At 43.0% G+C, this 25,543-nt stretch overlaps 1 protein-coding gene across 3 annotated transcripts in view; it reads left to right on the top strand.

Moving 5' to 3' along the window:
• The window catches only part of FBXW8 (F-box and WD repeat domain containing 8), a 119,583-nt gene that overhangs the window by 49,864 nt on the left and 44,176 nt on the right, over positions 1 to 25,543 (top strand). For 2 of the 3 annotated variants that reach the window (XM_059676679.1, XM_059676681.1), the window contains exon 5: positions 1,995 to 2,227. In XM_059676679.1, coding sequence (XP_059532662.1) covers positions 1,995 to 2,227 — 233 coding nt within the window. The remainder of the gene's footprint in view (positions 1 to 1,994; positions 2,228 to 25,543) is intronic. The other variant, XM_059676680.1, reaches the window with a different exon arrangement.

Here is a 25,543-nt window from a genome sequence, read left to right as displayed (position 1 = left end):
GTACTGTGGCACCTGAGGGGTGCCACAAAGGACCACATGAAGACCACTGGTGTGGTTCCATGTACAGGTTAAAAAACAGAATGAGACTAATGGAGTAGAAATACATATTCCTGGTTTATGCACTTCTTTTTCTCCAAGTTCTTTAATTCTCTGATCTCTAAATTCCCTTTCTTTACTCACCTTCTCTGAATTTCTGAAAGATGTTGTCATCCTTCTCACCTTTCTTTTCCTTTCACTTCGAAATTAACCCGAAGAATCTACTCACACAGTCTAGAATTCCAAACATGTCATCTCTGTTTAATGTCTCTTGCTAATAAGGAAGTGGCCTTACTCCGGGGATTGCCTGAGTCATTTTCGGAGAGTCAGGGTGAGCCTGGAAGCTTCGGTGCAGTGGGGTGTGTGTTCTTGTGTGGGGTTCCTCCTTACGGAGGGTCATCTGGAACACTGCCCGGAGGACCCAGGAGCCAGCAGCCGTGCTTCGGCCGCGGTGCTATCAATATCCACCCTTGCTTGTGCATCACCAGGCTAATGACGCCGTGGAGTGAGTGTTTCTGTTTACTGAGGATGAGTGGTCAAACAGGCCCATCAGTCCAGTGTTAGAAAGCACGTGCCTCTTATCTGGCTCTCTTTACACGCACACTCTCCAGATGCTGTCTGCCGGGAGAGGACCCTCCAGCCTAGAGAATCTGCGACAGAATGACCTTTGAATTACACAATCTTTGTATTTACTGCCAATTATTAATTTGAGAGGAAGACTACTTACTGCATTTAGTAAATGAAGCACTCCTGAATTAAGAGTATTCTTAGTTTCCTTATTAAGAAATCTCACATGAGAAATTGATCTATAACTACTTTGTAATGAATCATACCATAGATTGCAGTAATTAAATAAACCTCAGAGGCTATTGTGTTCGACTCCACATTTTTAACGTGGGATCAAAGAAACCCTGAAAGGTCCAGCTGGTGTGGCTCAAATGGTTGAGTGTCAACCTATGAACCAGGAGGTCATGATTTGATTCCCGGTCAGAGCACATGCCCGGGGTTGTGGGCTCAGACCCCAGTGTGGAGTGTGCAGGAGGCAGCCAATCGATGATTCTTTCTCATCGTTGATGTTTCTATCTTCCTCTCCTTTCCTCTCTGAAATCAATAAAAATATATTAAAAGAAACCCTGAAAGAACAATGGCTTGGAAACCCCCTAAATTGTCTGCCTGTGTTTGTGTGGGTACATATGGACTCTTATAACATCTCTGATATGCTTCCCTGCAGTTGCTTTACGTGTTGAATGGTGCCCTCTGAAGCAGATGTAAGGAACTTAGCATAAATACCCCAGTGGCTGGCAGTGCACCACCTCGTCATCTGGCCAGGCCATTTTCCTAGTGGCCTCGTGTCTGATCAGGTTCTGGCCCTGCTGTGGCTTTGATGGAAAGCTTCATTTGTTGGAGTGGCAGTAGTAATAGCAGAGAGTGAGGGCTCCTATTTTCTAAGTGGGCAAAACTGGGAGTGTCATGCATTTCAGCAAGAGCTTTTCATGAGAAGGCAGCATTGTCTGGCTGCTAAAGGCAAGATTTAATTGTTTCAGCAAATCAATTAGTCTTTAGGGACTTTAATCAGTCAAATCTGATGCATGGATGAGGTATTAGAAAGCTTGTGCCTGGAACCATTAGTCTTTAGTTTTTCTCTTGCTCTCTGCCTGTCTTTCTTGTGTGTTCATGTATGTAAATACTGTGGCTTCTACAAATTTATGCTAGTGATCTCTTTACTGGAAGAACTTAAGGTTATAATAGTGTGAAAGGAAAAAAAAAGATCTCGATACCCACTTTTTTATGGTCTAGTGTTCTCTTGAAGTTGTCAGCATTGTGCTCTGAGAATGTGAAAGGTGTTCACAGCCTTTCTGTTACGCAGGATGGCAGTTTTTCCTGTTGGAGTCACTCATCTGAACAGTGTTGCAGGGGTGGTTCCACTCCAACCAAATCTTCCTCCTCTGTTGTTTTAGGCCCTCCCCATTTTCTCACTATGGCCCTGCTCTCTGTCTCCACTTGGAACCAACGAGGTCCTTCTTTTCCAGATACACATCAGGGGACGTGAGGGTGTGGGACACCCGCACCTGGGACTATGTAGCCCCCTTCCTGGACTCCGAGTATGAGGAGGAGGACGAGCCTGGAATGCAGCCATATGTCTCCTTTGTGAGGATAAACAGCTCGCTGGCGGTAGCGGCTTATGAGGATGGTAAGTAACCACAAGCCACCTCCCTATTAAGGAAAAAAAAGCTTTACAGAAATTAAGCAGCTGTGGCTGGCTCCCCCATGTCGTGGGCACACCCATGTTCACACACATACGCTCACACTTGCCTTTATGTGAAGAAGTTGGCCAATAACCCTCAGTGCATTAGTGGGCATTGGAGCATAGCGCCCGTCACAGCGCCCGTTATACTGGTGCTTCCTTCCCACCGGAGCCGTCGGGCTGGTGTGAGAGTCAGGCACGGGGCTGGCCAAGCCATCTTAACAAAGAACTGGGTGTAAAATGTTAAATATGCTTGGCCTACTTTTCCTTTAGTCTCTGCCTGGTTCAGAGGGAACAGTGAAAAGGGTAGACATAGATCATCTATTGACAAATATGGAAATGGAAAAATAAAAGTCAGTGCCCACCTTTCCTGGCACTTACATGATTTATGGTAATATGTTGTCTCGCTGGGACTGATTTTTGCACATGAGCAACTGTGGATTTCAGAAGTAGGTGAGAATAGCCTAATACAGGAACACTTGACAGTTTATAGCTAATAGAATAATAGTTGCAATGGCCATGGAAATCTTATACTCCTACCTCATGCTCCTGACTTCCACTGTCGTGTAAAGTTTGAATTTCCGGAAACTATGTTTCCCTACTTGCCTGAAAGCTGGAGCACAGATAGTTGAGAATATTCATGTTCATGTCATGGCCCCATTGCAGATCAGAGTCAGTGTTATCGGTTGGCTCAGAGGGCAACCACTATGGTAAAGTAAATGATGGGGAATTTCATATCCATATGCCATTGAAAAAATAAATAAAAATTAGGGCTGACATTGTGAAAGTATTTTTATTTTATTATTTTAACAGCATGAATGCTGTTCTTTTGGCTTGACATCAGTGGACCCATTGATGGTCTTTTTTTCAGCCTCTAGATATTGAGCTAAGCTGGGTATCTTTTGGTATGTAATATTTTTTTTGTCTGTTTATTGAGATCCTGGATAGATAACATGTGCAGCTTGAGTGTGTTTGCTACTTTCCAAATTATCAATGAAATGTTGTAGTACTTTTAAGTTAGAATCATACAGATTTAGAAGTATCCAGTAGCCTCCTCTGCCACACACACGTGTGCACCCATACTCATTTTTCTTCTGGAGGGGAAACTGAGGCCCAGAGCCACCAGCTAAGTGATTTGCTTGCGGATGAGTCATTAATCAGTGGTGAATCCAGATCTGTGCTGTGTCCCCAGGGCCCTAGTGCTGGTCGTAGTGCTGGTCAGGTAATGGTGAACACAGACACAGAAACAGGCACCCGGCTCTTGTACTCCCACGTCTCATATCGTGTGAGCTTGAAAACAGAGTTTGAGGTGATATGCAGGTTTGTATTGTTGGTTAGAATTGTCTTTGTCACCAACACTGGGAGACGATGTAGATATGATAGAGGAACTACTTTTGTCTGCATGTACTTGGCACGTAATTGCCAAAATATATATTAAATAACTTGGTTTTTAATGAAATTTCATACTTAACATTCAAACAGCAAAAAAGTATGAAATGTAAACAAAATGTATCCAGAAAGAAGTTGCAGTGTTTCTCCCTGTTCCTCTACCTCTACGCCCCCCTCCCGTTTCACGCTTAGACGCTACTCTCGGTATTTTTCTGCACCATTGCTTTCGTCTCCAGACAACACCCCTTGGTATCTTTCTGTGTTACCCCTTCGGGTGGCCCTCGTTCCTTCCAGCCTGTGCAGTATCGCATCATGTGACTGTGCGCTAACTTACTTCTTAGGGCCCTCAGTGATGCACACATGGATGGTTTGTTTTTGTCACTAAAAACAGTCCTGCAAGCAATATCCTTGAACAAATATTGTGATGGATGGACTTGTGCACGTAGTTCCACAAGTAGTGAGGAGAGAGAGGCTAATGACTAGTAATTACCGAGGTGGAGGCTGTAGATGCTTTTACATTTTTATGAAGATTGCCAGCTTACCCTCCGAATGGGTATGAGAGTGACCGTTTGCTCGTGCCTGTTGCAGAGGTGGAAATGACATCTCACTGATGTTTCTATGAACACCTTTTCATTGTGTTATTAGTTGTTTCTATTTCTTTCTCTGCAAATTTCGCATTCTTATCTTCCCCTTTTCTCTTTGTGTGTGTGTGTGTGTGTGTGTGTGTGTGTGTGTGTGTTTGTTTTTAATCCTCACCTGAGGATATTTTTCCATTGATTTTTAGGGAGAGTGGAAGAGACAGGGAAAGACAGAATATCGATGTGAGAGAAACACATCAATTGGTTGCCTCCTGCTCGAGCCCTGACCAGGGCCCGGACCGGTAGGAGCCTGCAACCAAGGAACAGTGTGTGCCTTTGACTGGAATCAAACCTGGGACCCTTTCGTCTGCAGGCCTATGCTCTATCCACTGAGCAAAACTGGCTAGGGCTGTGTTGTTATCTTTTCTGGTTGAAAAGAAAAGACTAAGGACTATTTCAAATACCTTATTCATTTGTCATTTACTCTTTAGTGAACTGTGTTTGTGGGTTATTTTTCTAGATGGTAATTGTGTGTGTATGTGTGTGTGAGATTTTAATTTTTAGTTCATAAAGGAGTGGGTTTTATTTTATAGCTTAATATTTTTGACTAAGCATATATTTTGGGGGACATAAAATCAAACTAACACAAACAACTAATAACACAATGAAAATATATTGGGAAGTCTTGCTTCTTTTCATTTTTGTCAACTCCATTGTAAAGCAGCCATATTTTTTAGTTTGTTGTCAATCCTTGCATATTTTTGCATTGCAAATATGAATATCAATTCTTATGTCCCCTTTTTAAAATAAAGGATGATATACCACCTTATAGTAAGTAATTCATAACTTGGCTTTTTTCACTTAATAGCATATCTTTTTTATTGCATAAATTTGATATGTAACATTGTATAGTTTAAAGTGTATAGTGTGTTACTTTCATATATTTATATAGTATAGTATGATTGCCAGGTACAGTATTATTGTCTAAATTCATTATACTGTGCATTAGAACCTTATGGCTCATTTACTACTTGTTACAGGTTTATACCTTTAGACACGGTCAATCATTTCCTCTGGTAACCACCATTTTACTGTTTTTTACAGTTTTGACTTCTTTAGATTCCACATATAAGTGATTATACAGTATTTGTCTTTCTCTGACCATCTCACTTAGCATAATACGCTCAAGATTCGTCTATATCAGCGGTTCTCAACCTGTGGGTCGCAACCCCTTTGGGAGTCGAACGACCCTTTCACAGGGGTCGCCTAAGACCATTGGAAAACACATATATAATTACATATTGTTTTGTGATTAATCACTATGCTTTAATTATGTTCAATTTGTAACAATGAAATTGGGGGTCACCACAACATGAGGAACTGTATTAAAGGGTCGCGGCATTAGGAAGATTGAGAACCACTGATCTATATTGTCGCAAATGGCAAGAGATTGTCCTTTCTCATGGCTGAATAATATTCTGTTGTGTGTACATACCACATATTTTTTATCCATTCATCTGTTGGTGGGCATTTGGGTTGTTGCCATACCTTGGCTATTGTGAATAATGCTCTGATACACATACATATCTTTTTTTAAAAACCCTCACCCAAGGACATTGTCATTAGTTTTTAGAGAGAGGGGAAGGGAATGGGAAGACAGAGAGAGAGAGAAATATCGATGTGAGAAACATCGATTGGTTGCCTCCTGCACGCACCCCCACCAGGGCCAGGATCAAACTTGCAACCTTGCAGTGTATGGGATAACCCTTCTACTAACTGAGCCACACTAGCCAGGGCAACATGCATATCTAGAAAGACAGTGCATGGTAGTTTATACAAAATACACTTCTTCTTCATACCTGCATACTATTCCATTGTTGGGGAACTGTATTGTTTTTGATCTATTGCTATTACAATATTGTAGTGGAAAATCTTGTATAAATGACATTTTATAGTTTCCTATAAAAATGCAAATGGGGCTGTATTATTTTGCACTCTTATCAGCAAGGTATGAAGGCGTTCTCGTTTCCTTACAGTTTTATGAGCAAAGTATATTTCAAACTTTTAGGTTTTTGTCACTTTGATAGAAAAGAAATGGTATCCAACTATAATTGCAATTGACATTTCTCTTAGTGTGGGAGAGGTTGAGTTTTTTCACATCTGTACCTACTAATTTGTACACACACACACACACACACACACACACACACACACACACTAGAGGCCCAGTGCACGAAAATTCATGCACTGGAGTGCGGGGGAGGTCCCTCAGCCCAGCCTGCGCCCTCTTGCAGTCCAGGACCCCTCGGGAGATGTCCACCTGCCGGCTTAGGCCCGCTTCCTGGGGGATCAGGCTTAAACTGGCAGTCAGACATTCCTCTGGCAGCCCGGGAGTCCTCGGGGGATGTCCATCTGCTGGCTTAGGCCTGCTCCCAAGGGGATCGGGCCTAAGCCGTCAGTCGGACATCCTTAGTGCTGCCGCAGAAGCAGAAGAGGTTCCTGCTACCACCACCACCGCTGCGCTTGCAGCCATCAGCCCAGCTTGTGGCTGAGCGTAACTCCCCCTGTGGGAGCGCACTGACCTCTAGGGGGCAGCTCCTGTGTTGAGTGTCTGCCCCCAGGTGGTCAGTGCACTTCATAGGGACCGGTTGTTCCTTGTCGTTCTGATGTTAGGATCAATTTGCATATTACTCTTTTATTATATACTAGAGGTCCCGTGCACAAAAATTTGTGCACTCGGCGGGGGGGTCCCTCAGCCTGGCCTGTGCCCTCTCACAGTCCGGGACCCTTCGGGGGATGTCCACCTGCTGGCTTAGGCCCGCTCCCCAGGTGATTGGACCTAAGCTGGCAGTCAAACATTCCTCTGGCAGACCGGGAGCCCTTGGGGGATGTCCACTTGCCAGCGGGGAGCAGGCCTAAGCTGCAGTTGGACATCCTTAGCACTGCTGAGGAGGCAGGAGAGGCTCCCGCCACCACCACTGTGCTGGCAGCCATCAGCCTGGCTTGTGGCTGAGCAGAGCTCCCCCTGTGGGAGCACACTGACCACCAGGGGGCAGCTCCTGCATTGAGCGTCTGCCCCCTAGTGGTCAGTGTGTGTCATTTTGACCAGTCATTTCCAGTTGTTCTGCTGTTAGAGTCAATTTGCATATTACCCTTTTATTATATAGGATGATGTATTTGTATTTAAATATATGTAGGATGATTGATTGATTTTAGAGGGGAAGAGGGAGGGAGAGAGAGATAGAAATATCAGTGACGAGAGAGTAATTGATTGGCTGCCTTTTGCATGCCCCACACTGGGGATCAAGCCTGCAACCCGGCCATGTACTCTGACTAGGAATTGAACCATGACCTGGTTCATAGGTTGATGCTCAATCACTGAGCAACACTGGCCGGGCTAGTTTTTCATATTTAAGTTTCGATCAATATAGAGTCCATCCTGGAATAGTATGAGAGATGAATTCAAGTATATCCTTTTTCTAGCATATCTTTTTAGAAAGTCTGTGTCTGCCTCACTGGTTGGAGGTGGTGCCTTTACAAGTTTTTAGGTATGAATTCTTTTAGTATTTGTCTGTTTCTGGATGTTAAGTTCTGGTCCAGTGGTCTGTCCAGTTGTTTACATTCACATTATCCTATTTATCAGTTGTATCCTGTTCTGGGGGCTATTCCTGTTCTAGGTAAAGTCTGCAGTACTTCCATGCCTTCATCGTTCACCCCGAAATCTATCTGTGACTTGTATCAAATTCCTTTTGCTATTAGGATTGTTTCTTTGATAAGAGCTGTTGTGTTTTCTTGCCTCTCTGTTACTCTGAGCTTGTTTACCAGTCTGATTGGGGTTGTTACTATTTCTGAGGTAAACAACAACTTCTCACTTTCTCCCCAGACCTCAGGTGGCATTGTCTTTGGTTTCACTTCAGTTTAACAGATTGTCATGGTGGTATTTATACCAATATACTCATGAGTAGCTACTTCTGGGTAAAGACAGATTGAAATAATCAAACGTGCATTTTTACATTCCTCCTTTCCAGGAGCAGAGAACAGACTCTTCTTAGGCACAACAGGGCAGAAAGGAAACTTCACCTTGTGGGGTCTGCTGTATAAAATTTGTAACTATGTCCCACAGAAGAGGAGAATTGGATAATAAAATGAGTTAATGAACTTCAGCTCCCTGGTTGTGCCAAAGGGAAGCTCTGTAGCCGTTGAAACCCGATGGTGATCCACACATAGAAAGAGTCAGATCCAGAGGAGAGATGGAAACAGCTTTGGGAGAAAGTGAGTCATCCCTTCATCCTTTTCAGCCTCCTTGCGCGCAGGAACATTGTACACCCACCTGGGGTATTGAGCTTTGGCAAGGTGATCCACAGTTGTGATTTTTTGAATTCCAACCCACTGGCCTCATATTTCTTCTGCCTTGTTTCCGATTGTCAGCACTGGCCATCCTCCAGTTGATTTTACCACTAATTGTGTTGCACGTTACCGTACCAAAATGAATCAAATCAAAATGCTTTTCCTGGAGCATTAGATAAAGCAGGCGAAGGTTCTGAGTAATGAGCAGATGCTGCTAATGCAGGGACAGTGGGAGACCTTGCCAGGACTCCATCTGCTCCATGCTTGCCTGCCTTTGGCCTTGAGCCACAGCATTAGGGAACGGCAGTGTACTGGAAACCCACTCCCTGTTCACAGAGTTTGTCTTGAAAACTCACTCTTTGCAGAGAAATGAGGTTACACTCTTCTTAGGTGCAAAGAAAGTCTTACTTGTTCCCCCTAAATGGGGAGAAGAGGGACAAGACCCAGTGCAGTTTAGCTTGTGGAAACCTAGATGGGACAGCCAACAGTCGTCTTTCTTTGGTGCCATCAAGCAAGGCAAAGTGGCTTATCCACTTCTGCAGCACTCCCAGCGTCATTGTCTGACACACACATGCTCCATTGTCCCGGACTGTGCTGCCCTGGGCTGAAGTGGCTCTGATTTCTCCTTTACTGACATATTAACAATGGATGGAAGTGGGTCTCTCCAAGCTTCTTTCAGCAGTGAGCAGCAGGACTGTGTTTTAGTTAGGCGGCTATGGAGACTGATTTTGTTGAGTAAAAGATCAGTTCTTGATCATTTTGCTTATGTTTCTTATTTGTATGTGGATGATGACATTTGAATGTAATGCCTTAACCTTTGAGTGCAATATTCAGTCTTCTCCCCTGCCCTGGTCAAAATGGAAGTTTGAGAAGTGGATTATGAATTTACTAAAGCATTGGAGATGGCTGAGACAGTTGGCTGTGGATAGGGAGAATTTTGTGGGGTTTTTTTTCAAGGCCTTTTTTTTTCTGGTCATTTTTCTTTTAGAAGTTTCAGTAATCAGTTCTTGCCTGAAACCTTTGCCTACTGTGTGCTTAGATTTAGGAATCTTAGTCAGACTCTCAGTGAACAAAACAAAATGGAACAACTTTCTGACAAAACAAAACAAAACAAAACAAAACAAAACAAAACAAAATACCTGATATATTTATTCTTTTTCAAAGATAGGATACATTAATAAATTTGAACAATTTCTTACCAGTAGGAATGCTCACATTTCAAAGCTGTTCAAATTGGAGTTAAAAAAGGAAATGCAGAGTTCTGAACTGAGGTGGTTATTTCTGTGTTGAAGTATTTCTTAAGGCATTGAACTCTAACGTTGACTAACTGGTGCGGTCTAGGGTGTTTGATTTCAAAGGCAAGCCATAGAGATTGTTTCTGTGATGGAGGGAATTACTGAATAAAAATGCCTTTTAAAGGTTTTTCTATTTTCAGTAAGAGGAGTTTGAAATTCTATTTGTTTTATGCTTGCTTATGAATGCTTTGTAACTAATAGGGCAGTATTCCTCAAACAGGTGTCCACAGATACAATCACGGGTGGGAGTTGTGAGATCTTTAGGAACATTTTTAAAATCTGGGTATCTTTTATGGTAATCTAAAAATAGTAAAAAGAATCTGGATCTTTTGACTTTGTAGCTGAACCATGCTGTGGGGTTTCAGTATTTGAATTTGCATTTTGTAGTCACAGGCTGTTGGCACCAAGTGATCACCTTCTAATGCTTTGTTTTTCACACTGAGAGTACAGCAATGAATCTTAGAGGTCTTGAGCTCTCAAATTTAAGAAACACTGGAGAGGAAAGTTCTCATGCTGTAGGCACAGACGAGCAGGTGATCAATTTTAGTATCACTATGAAGTTTTGAAGTTACTAGTGAAAATAATATGAAATGATTTTCTCATGCAGAAAAAAATGATATATTGAATTTATGATATAAGATTTGGTGTTAATCCTTTGGCTTATTGGATGGTCTTACTGAACAGTGATTTTTAATAAGACAGTCTGATGCATAAATTCAAAGTAGCTGTCCTGTCTTACTACAGTTAAGCTTAAAAACCAAAAGGAGCAGTAAATAGTACAGAGAGGCTTTGAGGAGATAGCTGAAACTCGAGAAATAGATTGTCCAAGTTCTCAAATTTACCTAATGAAAACCAAGCATGAATTAGTTTTTTGGAAGAAAATAATAAAATTTTAAGTCAGAGAATTTCCTTTTGAATACTTAACATTTTGGTTGTAGCATTTATTCATCCAAAACCCTAGAGCTCTTTTAAAGCAGGAATACATATATTTGTGGAATATATTCTTGTTTTAAAAGCAGAATGTGCCTGCCTTTTTAGTCAGAACACCATTACACAGGCACATGGAGTAGGAAGGCAGCTCAGTGAGGCCAGGGACAGGTGCAGCAGGAAGTCCAAGTGGGGCAGTGGCCTGGCGGGTTCGGGAGGTTGGCAGCATACAGGGAGATTGGGCAGGTATGTATATTGAGGATGATGGGAGCCAGTTTTCTTCTTATTGGAGAAGGGAGTTACAGATATGGAAAGGGGGTAGTCAGAATGAACCCTGTAGGGCCGGTTAGGAATAGGAAGTGTCTATAAAATTCATGATTTTCAATGTAAACAGAGAAGTAAATAGAAATGTGTGTGTGTAAGCATATATGTTCATGTATCTTCTAGCTTTGTTTGCTGAGAAGGTATAAAAGGAGCAACAGCCTAGTAGGTATGAGCTCACCTAGTGCTTAGACCAGGGGTGGGCAAACTTTTTGACTCGAGGGCCACAATGGGTTCTTAAACTGGACCGGAGGGCCGGAACAAAAGCATGGATGGAGTGTTTGTGTGAACTAATATAAATTCAAAGTAAACATCATTACATAAAAGGGTACGGTCTTTTTTTTTTTTAGTTTTATTCATTTCAAACGGGCCAGGTCCAGCCCGCGGGCCGTAGTTTGCCACGGCTGGCTTAGACCTTGAAAATATCACTCCCCACTGAAAGGAGCCAGGACTACTTGCAGAAATGGCTGACTCCAGGGCTGGGGCAGGGATAGTCTCCAAATATTTGAAAATTAAATAGTATACTCCTTCTAAATAACAAAAGAAAGTAGCAAATATTTTGAACTGGATGAATGTATGGGATGTAGCTAAAGCAGTGCTTAGATGGAAATTTATAGTATTAGGTGCTTCTATTAGAAAAGAGAAAGTCTCAAATCAACATTATAACTTTTTACCTTAAGAAACTAGAAAAAGAAAAACAAAATAAGTGTAAAGAATAAAGTAATAACGTTAAGAGCAGAAATCAATGAAATAGAAGAGGGAGAAAAACAATACAGAAAAATAATTGAAACAGAAAACTGGTTCCTTTAAAAAGATCAAATTAATAAATACTAGCCAGAGTGATTAGGAAAAAAAGAGAAAAGAAATTAATTGCCAACATCAGGAATGTAAGAGACGGGGACATCATTACAGAGACTACAAATGGTAAAAGGACTATAATGAAATATTTATACAACTTTATGCCATTAAATTCAACCAGTTAGATGAAATGGATAAATTGATTTTTTGAAAGACACAAACTACTAAAATTCACTTAAAAAGAACTAGAAAAATGAAATAGCTTCATTTTCATTAAATTGAATTTCTGATTTAGAAATTTTATACAAAGAAAGCTGCAAGCTCTGTCACTTTACTGGTGAATTCTACCATTGCCTTGAGGCTAAAATCAGATAAAGAAAAAAAGCTCTCTCTAAGTATATCCTCAGGTGAGGATTAAAAACTAATAATAACAAATAAATAGGAGAACCAAGATGGCGGCATAGGTTAACGGCGGAGTTTGCTGCTTTGAACAACTACTTCAAAAGTGAAACCAAAAAACGGAAGGGACATCACCCAGAACCACAGGAACGCTGGCTGAGTGGAAGTCCTACAACTAGGAGGAAAGAGAAACGCACACGGACACTCAGAGGAGGCGCAGTGCTGAAGTCAAATTCTGAGGTGCGGAGTGCGCGGAGCGGGCTGGCGGCGGAGGGCGCGGTTGTTGTTTTCAATCGGGAGGGAGTCGCAGACTCTGAGCACCAGATCCGGGCGAGTCTTTAGGGACCCAGACTCAAATGGGAGAAGCGGGACTGTTTGGCTTCGGTCAGAGCGAGTGCAGCTTTCTCTCGGAGCTTTGCAGTGGGTGCTGGGACTCAGAGAGGCAGAGCCCCTGGGGACAGGACTGAGAGCCGCCATAACTGCTCTCTCCGGCCCACGCTGTTGATCCTGTGCGACCCGCCCCGCCCAAGCCCTGCACAGAGGCATTTGCTGGATAGCCTCAGGCAAAGGCTAGATTAGCACCTCCCTAGAGGACAGAAGTTCTCTCACTGCTGACACAGCTGATTCTCATAGCCACTTGGCCTGGAGGTCAAACCCTCCCTGGAATTAGCTACAACAATCAAGATTTAACTATAAGACTGCGAACCAAGACCACTAGGGGGTGCACCAAGGAAGCATAACAAAATGCGGAGACAAAGAAACAGGACAAAATTGTCAATGGAAGATATAGAGTTCAGAACCACACTTTTAAGGTCTCTCAAGAACTGTTTAGAAGCTGCTGATAAACTTAATGAGATCTACACGAAAACTAATAAGACCCTCGATCTTATATTGGGGAACCAACTAGAAATTAAGCATACAAGGACTGAATTAACGAATATTATACAGACGCCCGACAGCAGACCAGAGGAGCGCAAGAATCAAGTCAATGATTTGAAATGCGAGGAAGCAAAAAACATCCAACCGGAAAAGCAAAATGAAAAAAGAATCCAAAAATGCAAGGATAGTGTAAGGAGCCTCTGGGACAGCTTCAAGCATACCAACATCAGAATTATAGGGGTGCCAGAAGATGAGAGAGAGCAAGATATTGAAAACCTATTTGAAGAAATAATGACAGAAAACTTCCCCCACCTGGTGAAAGAAATGGACTTAACAGGTCCAAGAAGCGCGGAGAACCCCAAACAAAAGGAATCCAAAGAGGACCACACCAAGACACATCATAATTAAAATGCCAAGAGCAAAAGATAAAGAGAGAATCTTAAAAACAGCAAGAGAAAGAAACTCAGTTACCTACAAGGGAATACCCATACGACTGTCAGCTGATTTCTCAACAGAAACTTTGCAGGCCAGAAGGGAGTGGCAAGAAATATTCAAAGTGATGAATACCAAGAACCTACAACCAAGATTACTTTATCCAGCAAAGCTATCATTCAGAATTGAAGGTCAGATAAAGAGCTTCACAGATAAGGAAAAGCTAAAGGAGTTCATCACCACCAAACCAGGATTATATGAAATGCTGAAAGGTATCCTTTAAGAAGAGGAAGAGGAAGAAAAAGGTAAAGATACAAATTATGAACAACAAATATGCATCTATCAACAAGTGAATCTAAGAATCAAGTGAATAAATAATCTGATGAACAGAATGAACTGTTGATTATAATAGAATCAGGGACATAGAAAGGGAATGGACTGACTATTCTTGGGGGGGAAAGGGGTGTGGGAGATGTGGGAAGAGACTGGACAAAAATCGTGCACCTATGGATGAGGACAGTGGGTGGGGAGTGAGGGCGGAGGGTGGGGCGGGAACTGGGAGGAGGGGAGTTATGGGGGGGAAAAAAGAGGAACAAATGTAATAATCTGAACAATAAAGATTTAATTAAAAAAAAACAAATAAATAAATAAACAGATAAAGAAAAAAAGTATAACTGATACATGAAAATAAGTAAGCTATAGATTGATATATCTCATGAATATAGACATAAAAATCCTGAATGGAATATTTGAAAATTGAATCCTGCAATACATTGAAAGGGTAATACATCATAACCAGTTAGCATTCATCCCAGGAATTCAAGGTTAGTTTAAAATTTGAAAATCAGTCAATATAACTCATCATGTTAATAGACTATAAAGAAAAACCATCTGATCATCTCAATGAAACAATAATATTTTATGAAAGCCAATTTGTACTCATGATAAAAACTCTTAGTTCATTGACCAAGAAGGGAATTTTCTACATCTGCTTGAGAGCATCTATGAAAAACCTACAGCTAATTTTATATTTAACTAATGACCTGGTGCATGGGTTTGTGCATATTGAAAGGAAATTAATTAGAAGGTGGCCAGTGGGGCGGGACTGGGTGTGATGGGCCGGACACATCCTGGAGCCAACCTCCTGCAGTCTCTCCCCTGCATGTGTGGAGTGAGTGACCTCGGCCTGGCCCACAGGGATTGGGCCAAAACCGGCTCTCCAACATCCTCTGAGGGGTCCTGGAGTGCGAGAGGGCACTCTGCAAAGTTGCTGTTGTACAGGGTGTGGAACACAAACGCAAGTGTGCAGTAAACCAGATTCGGGGCCGACAGTGCCCCAGCAACAACATAACCCACGGCTGAAGGTGGAATCACACAGTCCAGTGAGGAATCAGGCTCCCTCCTCTCTGGTTTCAGGGTGCATCACCCGAGAACTGCTGCTGCCAAGTCACTACAGCACGACAGTTCTTGCGTTGAGCATCTGCCCCCTGGTGGTCAGTGCTTGTCATAATGATAGGTCCGACACAGCATATTAGCCTTTTATAGATATAGACTAGAGGCCCAGTGCACAAAAATTTGTGCACTGGCGGTGGGGGGTGGTGTCCCTCAGCCCCACTTGTGCCCTCTCACAGTCTGGGACCCCTCGGGAGATAACGACCTGCTGGCTTAGGCCGGCTTCCGGGTGGCAGAGGGCAGGCCCAATTCCTAGGTGCAGCCCCTGGTCGGGCTCAGAGCAGGGCGGATCGGGAGGTTGCAATGCCACCCCCAGTCACGCTCAGGGTAGGGCCAATTGGGGGGTTGGGGCACCGCCCCCTGTCACATTCAAGGCAGGGTCGATGGGGAGGTTACAGCGCCACCCCCTGTCACTCACAGAGCAGGGCCAATCAGGGGGTTGGGGTGCTGCCCCCTGTCACGCACAGAGCAGGGCCCAGCGGGGGTTGGGGAGCTCCCCCCTGTCACGCACAGAGCAGGGCCCATCAGGGTGTTGGGGAGCTCCCCCCTGTCACGCACAGAGCAGGGCCAATCAGGGGGTTGGGGAGCTCCCCCCTGTCACACACAGAGCAGAGCGGATCAGAGGGTTGTGGCCCCACCCCCTGTCACAGAGCTGCAGGGCGATCAGGGGGTTTGGACGCTGCCCCCTGTCACGCTGCTCCAGGGGCCAGGAGGCCTCGCAGCTCCGCTGATCCCAGTGCTGGGAGGCCTCGCTGCTCCGCTTGACACCGGGACAGTGAGGCCTCGCTGCTCAGCTGATCCCAGTGCTAGGAGGCCTCGCTGCTCCGCTGATCCCAGTGCTGGGAGGCCTCGCTGCTCCGCTGATCCCGGTGCTGGGAGGCCTCACGGCACTGCTGATCCCAGTGCTGGGAGGCTCCGCTGATCCCAGGCCAGGAGGCCTTGCGGCTCCACTGATCCCGGGTTCGGGAGGCCTTGCGGCTCCGCTGATCCCGGTGCTGGGAGGCATATTACCCTTTTACTATATAGGATAGAGGCCTGGTGCACGGGTGGGGGCTGGCTGGTTTGCCCTGAAGGGTGTCCCGGATCAGGGTGGGGGTCCCGCTTGGGTGCCTGGCCAGCCTGGATGAGGGGCTGATGGCTGTTTGCAGCTGGTCACACCCCCTTCAGGGTGGGGGTCCCCACTGGGGTGCCTGGCCAGTCTGGGTGAGGGGCTGAGGGCCATTTTCAGGCTGGCGGGCGACTGAAGCTCCCAACCTCTCCTTTTTTTCTTTTTTTTTTTATTCTGGGATTTATTTACCTTCTATGGCTGTCACTGGAACTGAGATCCGGCTTTAGCTCTGAGGCTCGGCTCCAGCTCTGAGACCTTGGCTGCTGATCTGGGTTTGTTTGGATTCTATAATTGTAACACTGTTGCAACTCCAGCTCTGAGATCCCAGCTGGCTGAAAGCAGGTTTCTGGGGTGGTTTAGCTTCTATAATTGCAACATTGTTTCTTAGAGTTGCAGCTCAGAGGCCGGCAGCGGCAGGCGGGGAACCTTGGCTTCCTCCTTCACTGGAGCAAGCATGCCTCCTGTTTGCTTCAGCTGCCTGGCTGCCGGCTGCCATTTTGGTTGGCAGTTAATTTGCATATCTCACTGATTAACCAATGGGAAGGGTAGCGAAGTTACGGTTAATTACCATGTTTCTCTATTATTAGATAGGATAGTAAAAGACAATACTGTCACCTTAAGATTGGAAACAAAGCAATGATGTTCACTTTCACTACTATTACTTAACAGTAGAGGCCTGGTGCATGAAATTCGTGCATGGGTGGGGGGTCCCTCAGCCTGGCCTGCACCCTCTCGTAATCTGGAACCCCTCAGGGGATGTCCAACTGCCAGTTTGGGCCCAATCCCGCACGACTGCCAGTTTAGGCCCGATCCCAACATGAACCGGCAGTCGGACATCCGTCTCGCAATCCAGGACCGCTGGCTCCTAACTGCTCACCTGCCTGATTGCCCCTAACCACTCATCTGCCTGCCTGATCGCCCTTAACCACCTCTGCCTCAGCCCCCGCGCCGTGGCTTCGTCTGGAATGTCATCTGGAATGATGTCCGGAAGGTCATTCGGCTGTCCGGTCTAGGTCTAATTAGCATATTACACTTTTATTATTATAGAATTTACTTGCCTTACTACTGGCCCAAACGTGTAGGATCCTCCTGACAAAACCCACCTACACTGGGAAGATTGGCACTGGGATCTGAATGCCTAAGTAAGAGGTTAGATTATCTGTGGTTTCCATTTTTTCATTCTCACTTGATACCAGGTAACTCAAAACTGACTGCCATTTTGCTGTAATCTAAATCTTTACATCTAGATCTTTTTGTTTGTTTTAGAGCCATTTAATAATTTTATTGAAAGGAAATTTATAGTATGGTTTCAAGGTCTTTTGAGGATTTGGAATGGGCTTTCTAAAAGCTGCAAAATGTCATCACTGGAATTTGCATTGTCAGTTCATTTGGTCTGAGAAGTCACTTTGTAGTGTAGCTACTGAAAACATGAGTAAAACACAAATGATAGTTTTTACTTTTACAAGATGATAGTTTTTACTTTTGTCACTGATAGTCTTTCAATTTGTTGTTTTTAAAAATCCTTTTATTATAGTACAGAATAATATGACGAACCCTCATGTACCCATCACTCAGCTTCAACATTTACCAGCATCAATCTTAAATTATGTTTCTAAATATTATAGTTTTGTCAGTCAGCATATGAGTGAAACTAATTTTGAAGATAGGCGTATTTTCTTTATACCAGTAGGTAGTTAGAGAGAGAGAGAGAGAGAATGAATGAATGAATGAATGAATGAATGAATGAATGAATAAGGAGTCTAAGCCTCAATGCCAGCCTGGCCTAGGCCCTGTTCTGGGCTGTCCTGCCCTGGTCTGATCCAGGGAAGTGGTGGTGGTGTTGTGGAATGTTCTGGAATTCATTTCACCTTAACCCATTGATGGGTCAGAAGTAGAATTTGAGATTTTAATTTAATTGTGTACATCAGAGTTAAATATTATAAAATTATGCAGATCAAGATTGGAATTAGTAAATAATCAAAATATCCCATTCTAATCATACCAGTATTTATAAGGATCTGTATACAGGTAATAAGAAATTGTTTGTTATAGTATTACATGTAGAAAAACAAATAGTACCAAAATATATAGAGTAAAAGTAAGTGTTCTTTTTCCTCCAACCCGCTTAGCCCCTGACTCCCCCAGATTTCTTACTTGTCAATCTAAAATGCAGCTTCTACAGTGCTTCATTGCTTATTGGTGTTTTTGCTTGTTTGTTGTTGTTTTTGTAAGTAATAGAGTTCAGCATTAGAGCTTGTGTAGCTGGAATGTGCAGTATGACATGCACGGTGGATGCAGCATCATGACCCTTGTTTGCACTGATATTAATTGCGCCCGGGCCACCTCTTCCATGAAACCAAGTGTTTTTGTCCTCTCAGACTTTATGCCATCTTTACATCCCTGGTGTTCACTTCATAGTGATGTTGTATGAGTTTAATGAAGAGGTGCATGTTTAGTGAGCGCTATGGGTATATTTAACATTTTTGTTAAAATGCCTTTCCTCTTGTTGTAGGATTTCTTTTGACTCCTGCTTAATTTCTGATAGGCAAGTGTTTATGTACATGGTGGAAATTGAGGTTGCCAGCTGTCTTTATAAATAGTCAGCTTCATTCAGTGTCTCTGAACTGCAGTTAATTGATCCTGTCTACTTAACTACGTATTACGAAGCTGAGGCCAAGCCTCAGGTATTTATTGCGCAAGCTCAAGAGAGTAGGAGCTCCTGGCTAAAAAGTTCTAATTAGGAAAGCACTAAGACAAACTAGTGCAAGAAGTGACCAGTCTCTGGCTTTCTAAACTGGTAACCTGTTTTAAATTTTATGGTGCATGAAAAAGATTAAAGGGGAGGGGCAACACCAATTGTGTGTGTGTGTTTTTTTTTTCCAAAACCAGTTCAGCAGTTATTTACCTTTCAAGCAATTAACATAATTACCATTATGCTAAAAAGTAATTTTGGAAAGTTCTGCCCTGAGCTCTTATGACTCCACCGGGACAGTTTTAGTTGGGACTTATCTTTTTGATGGAAGCCTAATTGCAATTTTGGCTTTGTGCACACAAACAGAAGCAGCTAATTGTTTAGGCAAATAGCAGATTAATTTAAATATGCATCCCTAATAAAACAAAAATGGTATCCATTATGGTCCTTGTTCCCATGATGAGGAATATAAATATTCTGTGCAAGTACCATTAGGCGGAGGTCTTAAGGATCGTCGACATTATTTCACAGTGGTAGCACTTTCCTGATATCGAGTCATCTTTACAAAAGCTAGCATAAATCAGTTTAAACTCATTTAGAGCCCATTTCCACTATGTGCAGTTTCATTACCACACTCTGGCTGGCCTCCTTTGGGAGGTGGGAGGGGCATGCTACAAACTGGCATGGGTGCCCATCCACAGCTGCTGAGCAGGCTTTATGTCTCCTCAAAAGACTGGCCATCGTTACTCATGTCATTGTTAATGACTGTTCCTCGCCTAGGGTGAACCAGGAGTTCCTTCAGCCCTGCTGCCCCTTGTCAAGGTGGAGGGTCCTGAACCCAGAGAGCAGGTGGGACTGCCAGGCCCTACTCCTATCTACTTGATTGGGCTGATGGCCTTCACTCATTGTGTTCGTCCATATTTTTTAGAGAGACCCTTTTTCTTTTGTCTGCATCCTTTTCGTAGATAAAACAGTAGTGTTGGGATCCCAACACTAGCTTCTGAATGAAGCATCTTTCATCTAGCTCAGGGGTGGGGAACCTTTTTCCTGCCAAGGGCCATTTGGATATTTATAACATCATTCGCAGGCCATACAAAATTATCAGCTTAAAAATTACCTGCTATAGTTGGTCAAACATTTAATTAACTCACCCCTAATGCCTTGGCCAGGCCAGACCGAATGATTTTTCAGGCCTTATACAGCCCGCGGGCTGGACGTTCCCCACCCCAGTCTAGCTCTTGAGGTTTTGTCAGGGAGAAAGAGAGATACCTACTCCCCTTTTAGTTTTCCTGGTGGGGGGCAAGCGGGGGCCCTAAACCCCAGCTCTTAGGGTTCTGCCTGGTTCAAGGAATGATAGCTATGAGCTACCTCTTAAGCTGCTAGTGAAGAACTACACAGAACCTCCCTTTGCATTAGCTGAGGTTTCCTTTTGTTTTGACCTGGGCCTGGCAGGCAGAATAAATGTAGTAGACACCTTTCAGGGTGCCTCCTTGCTCTGAGGTCCCTCCCAGCCCCCCTAGAGGCAGCATGTTCACAGTACTTGAGTGAGTCCTTTGGCCTCAGCTGGTTGGACAAGGATGAGGACCCTGGCCCTGGGAGCAGCTGCTTCATGGACAGGATGAGCCGGTTGGGCCTCAGATTTTCAGTCTCCAGTGTGTGCATGGAGCTGGGAAAGGGAAAGCTGGTTTGTGGAGGCAGAGAAGGTCAAGATAGTTGCAGAGAGAAGCAGAGTTAAGATACCTGGCGAGACATACATAACTGCCTCGGTTCCAAATGTTCCTAATTCCTGGCTCTGGTCCCTTAAAATCTTTACTTCCTGCCTTCAGGTTCCACAGGACGGTCCCATTCCTTTCCATTGAGTTTTCTTTTGTATCTAAGCCATTTCAGTGGATTTCTGTTTCTTATAGCCAAATGTTCTCTTGCTAAAACGTAAGATGAATGCTCAGCAAACCTTCGTTGACTTTCAGCTACGTGCAGTATTCTGAATTCACTACCCAGAGAGGAATGTAGCAGAAAAGTGACAGTCCTGCCACTTCATAAGGCCACACAAATCAGGAGCCAAATCTGTGTTATTCTGTGTCTGCAGAATGATAAAGCTTAGCCTTTCAAATGAATTCCCATCCGATTTTTAAGAATCACCACCTGTTTCTGACAGGCTTTCACTACTTCTTCCTTAATGCAGGCAGTGGACGTGGACACGGTTCAACTTGCAATATTTGGGAAAATTAGCTGCTCCTCTTTGGTATCAATTCTGCGACATGACAAAAAGTTAAGCTTCTGTACTGTGATACTGCACTTTGTGTATATGTCTCTGTTATATTTTAGTTACTAAAATGCTTAGGGTTCTCTTCAGTGTGAGTTTTGTGTTGTGAGAATAGGGATCATGTCCTTTTTATGTCCCCCCATGTGAGATGCTGGGTGGATGCCACTAGAGGAGCCGTGGGCAAGCTACGGCCCGTGGGCCGGATCCGGCCCGTTTGAAATGAATAAAACTAAAAAAAAAAAAAAAAAGTACCCTTTTATGTAATGATGTTTACTTTGAATTTATATTAGTTCACACAAACACTCCATCCATGCTTTTGTTCCGGCCCTCCGGTCCAGTTTAAGAACCCATTGTGGCCCTCGAGTCAAAAAGTTTGCCCACCCCTGCACTAGAATGTCAGCTGCATGCAGGCAGGGACTTCTTTGCTTTGTTTTGATGTATGCACTGTGGTTTTCCAGTATCTAGGATCGTGGCTGGCCCAGAGCAGGGCTTAGCAGGTACTCGTTGAATGTGTTGTTGCATTAATTTATTTTTGGCTACATATTGGTTCACGTGAATGATAATCTGCGACATTGCTATAAAATAGTCTTATAATTCAAGTTTTTACTGTTCCGAGTATTTGAGGTTGTAAAACTAGCCATGACATAACTATATAACTAACAAGTCAGCTGATTATAAAATTAGCTTTCACTCAAACATCCCTCCCTGTTAGCTGCTGTGTCTGTTCCTGCCCACCTTGCCCATGTGTTTTTGGGTCAAATATCCAACAGAATAGTTGCAAAGTGAAGTTGCAAATCTTACAAAAGCTGCAGGATTTAATAAAAGTGATATTGCAGGAGCACTGGAAGTGGTAATTACTCTGATAAATAACAATTGGATTTTTTCCTTTATTTAAGTCTTTTTAAAAGATAATCGTCTGTTTATGTAAAAATAACAGCAGTGTATGTGCGGTTTATAACATGTAGAAATAAAAAGTATGACAACAGTAGCACAAAGCCTGGGAGGAAGGAGATGGAAGTAGTTGCTGGGAAGTTCTTACATGTGAGAGGTGGTGTGATATCATGAAGGTAGACTGCGGTAAGTTACAGGTGTATGTTAAAATCCTAAAGCAACCACTGAAATAACACAGCAAAGGGTTTGGCTAATAAGTCAACAAAGGAATTAAAACAGAAAAAGAGTGGGGGAAGGTGCAAAGAACAAATGGGACAAATAGAAAAATGGTAGGTTAAGCCCATTTTTACCAATAATCACATTAAAGATAAATAGTTAAACACACCAGTTAATAGCAAGACCAACCATATGCCATTTATAAGAAACTCACTTTAAATATAAAGACATGGCAAAGCGAAAAGACAAAAAATATAATCCAAAGAATGCTGGCGTGGCTCTGTCAGGTTCCGACAAAGTAGATTTCAGAGCAGAGAGTATAACCAAGGATAGAGGATGTTCATATAATAAAGGGTCAATTCATCAAGAGGACATAACAATCCTAAATTTTATGCACCATAAAGTGGTCCTGGAGGACTGTGCAGATGACACTGGCACCATTAACAAGTGAGGATCTGACCAAATTCTACACTTAACAGTTGAAATAGAGAAAATAACAAAGATGATGGCACAATAGGCTTTCAGAGAGAATTAAATGGATGGAGCCTTGGAATGTATTTTCCAAAAAGACCCTTTTTAGGATAGCTCTGTGAAACTCAGCCTGTGGGGAAGCCTATTTTATTGCATACGATTCTGTTGGAAAAATGATGCCAACAAAACCAATACTTGATTAATAATGAAAAATGTGTTTATAGATAAACTCCATGTGTGCTTAGAGTGAGCTGTGGTTGAATAACTTCCACACTTGGCAGAACACAGGGTGAGTTGACGTCAGTTACTCATCGATCTCATAGTTATTTTATGCACTTGTAAATGCAGCTGCTCATCCTACACGTTTCTAGCTAAATTTCATTCAGCCCAGCCTCATCGTGTACACCTAGTGGCTTTGGACAGTTGTTTAACCACTTGGAGCTTCTGTCTCTTCTCTTTTGTAAAGTGAGGGTAAGGATGGGTGCTCCTCCCAAGACAAAGTGAGCACTGGATGCAAGTAGACAGATGACAGTGTCTGCACGTTTGAAAGTTCCTTGCAAGTAGCAACTTTCATTTCTCTCTACTCCTGATTGTGACGTCTCCCAACAAATGCCACGCGGAAACATTTGGAAGAGGCGCATCTTGGAATGCGCCTATCTCCTATTTTATGTGCAGAGTCATTGGTGTTTTCTGCTGTATGTCTGTTTCTTCTGAGTCAGAAGGGAAAGAATTTACCAGAATATTTGCCAGGGAATGTGTTATGGAGCCTTTGTGATCTGCTTACCCCCCAAGTTTATCATAATTCTTGTACTTCAGATATTGAGCATCCTATTTTACATATGAAGCAACATTTAACTCAAAAGATCTGCTTTGGTTTGTAATCACCTACTTAAGTCTACTGACAGTTTGAAAGTCTGGCAAAGCAACCCTATTTTCTTCTGACTATATTTATTTAGTGCGGAAGCATACTTCATAGTGAGTTTGTAAGTTCAAGTCATTTATTGTTTAAAGACAAAAGTACAAGGCAAGAAAAAAGAAAGATGGGAAGATGGATCACAAAGAGAAGAAACATGAGCAGCTACATCTGTTTTAGGTAGTAGGAAGCTGTAGATAATAGGACTGGATTTATGGATGAGCAATAGAGGAAATCAGTGTTATTAATAGATTAAAAAGGCTTTATACACAGCAGGAACTGTAGAATACATAAAAATAAATGATTGGTCTTCTCCAGCATTTTATGTGGTTTATCTCCTTTAATCTACCCACAGCCCTGGGTAGTAGGTAATGTTATCTTCAGTTTTACAGGTGAGGAAACAGGCTCACTGCTTTACGTAACTCACCCAAGGCCTTCAGCTGGCAAGCAGTGGAGCTGGATTTGAACTCAAAGAAATAGCCATGGACTGTGTTATCACCACAGATTGTTTCTGTGAATTTTGAAAAAATAAAATCAGTTGGAATTGGAACAAACCATTATCCAGCATCTACAGGAAGTAATTCTTTTCTTGGGTAAACCTTTGAGGGAAAACTAGCTTGGGGTCATAAAGAAGAAATGATTTGGTGAGAAAAAAGAATCAATGGCATTGCAAATACAGAAAAGTGTATATATCTGCAGGGGACTGAAAGTTCCTGTAGACCGCTGGTTCTCAAACTCAAGCTTTCACTCCAGTTGAAAATTTGCTTTTCTAACAAGCCCCAGGGATCCTGATGGTCCTGGGCCCGCCCACTTGGAGAGCAGTGCCGTAGACAGTTTGAGAAAGGTGGAGACATGGCCAGTGTGTGCAAGAGGACTTCATCTGGGTAGCAGCAGTCAAGGTGCTGGGGAGAGGGTGGATTATAAAATCAGTTTTTAACCAGTGTGGCAAAGTCAAGCTCAGGTTTTTACAACTGTTTAAGGCCAGGGGGGGTCTAGAAGAAGGAGGTGGTGAGGAAGGATGTAAACTACTTTTAATGGCTGTTTTCAGGCATTGCTGGCGTCTGGAGAAGGGTCTGGCCCAGAACAGGTGCTCAGTGGTTATTTTTTTTTTTTATTGATTTTTTACAGAGAGGAAGGGAGAGGGATAGAGAGTTAGAAACATCGATGAGAGAGAAACATCCACCAGCTGTCTCCTGCACACTCCGCACTGGGGATGTGCCCGCAACCAAGGTACATGCCCTTGACCGGAATCGAACCTGGGACCTTTCAGTCCGCAGGCCGACGCTCTATCCACTGAGCCAAACCGGTTAGGGCGCTCAGTGGTTATTTGTTGCACAAATGAGTGGACAAGTAGAAGAATGAGTTAACTCCATATGTTAGCACTACTCAGCAATTAATTCTTCTTAGGTTTCTCTCGTGAAAACATATTTTAAAAATTTAACTTCTTGGTAAAGATAGTTTTTAGAAAACATTTTAGTATGTACAAGGAGGTAACAGGAAACTTCCCTCTGCTCTTCTTCCTTTCCTCTGGTTTCTTTCCTTAGAGGTCAGTTACCGTTAATAGTTTCTTGTGTGTCCTTCCAGGATATTCCGTGTGTGTGTGTGTGTGTGTGTGTGTGTGTGTGTGTGTGTAAATTTTTTAAAACACAAGAACAGTGTAACGTACTATACTATTTGTTCTTTACTTTTTTCATTTAACAATATATTTTGTTGATCATTTCATATAGCATATATAAGGCTGACTCAGTCTTTTTTAACTGGTCATTTTATTTAAATTACAAAGTATGGAGGTGGCATTATTTAAGTAGCTCTCTATTCATGGACATTTAAAACTTGCAATCTTTTGAAATAATTAAAAGCAGTACAGTGACTAGCCTATATACATTTCTTT

This window comes from Myotis daubentonii, chromosome 19, assembly GCF_963259705.1.
Source record: "Myotis daubentonii chromosome 19, mMyoDau2.1, whole genome shotgun sequence".
NCBI lineage: Eukaryota > Metazoa > Chordata > Mammalia > Chiroptera > Vespertilionidae > Myotis > Myotis daubentonii.
Note: the sequence above shows the minus strand (reverse complement) of the source record. Positions and strands in the feature narration are given on the sequence as shown.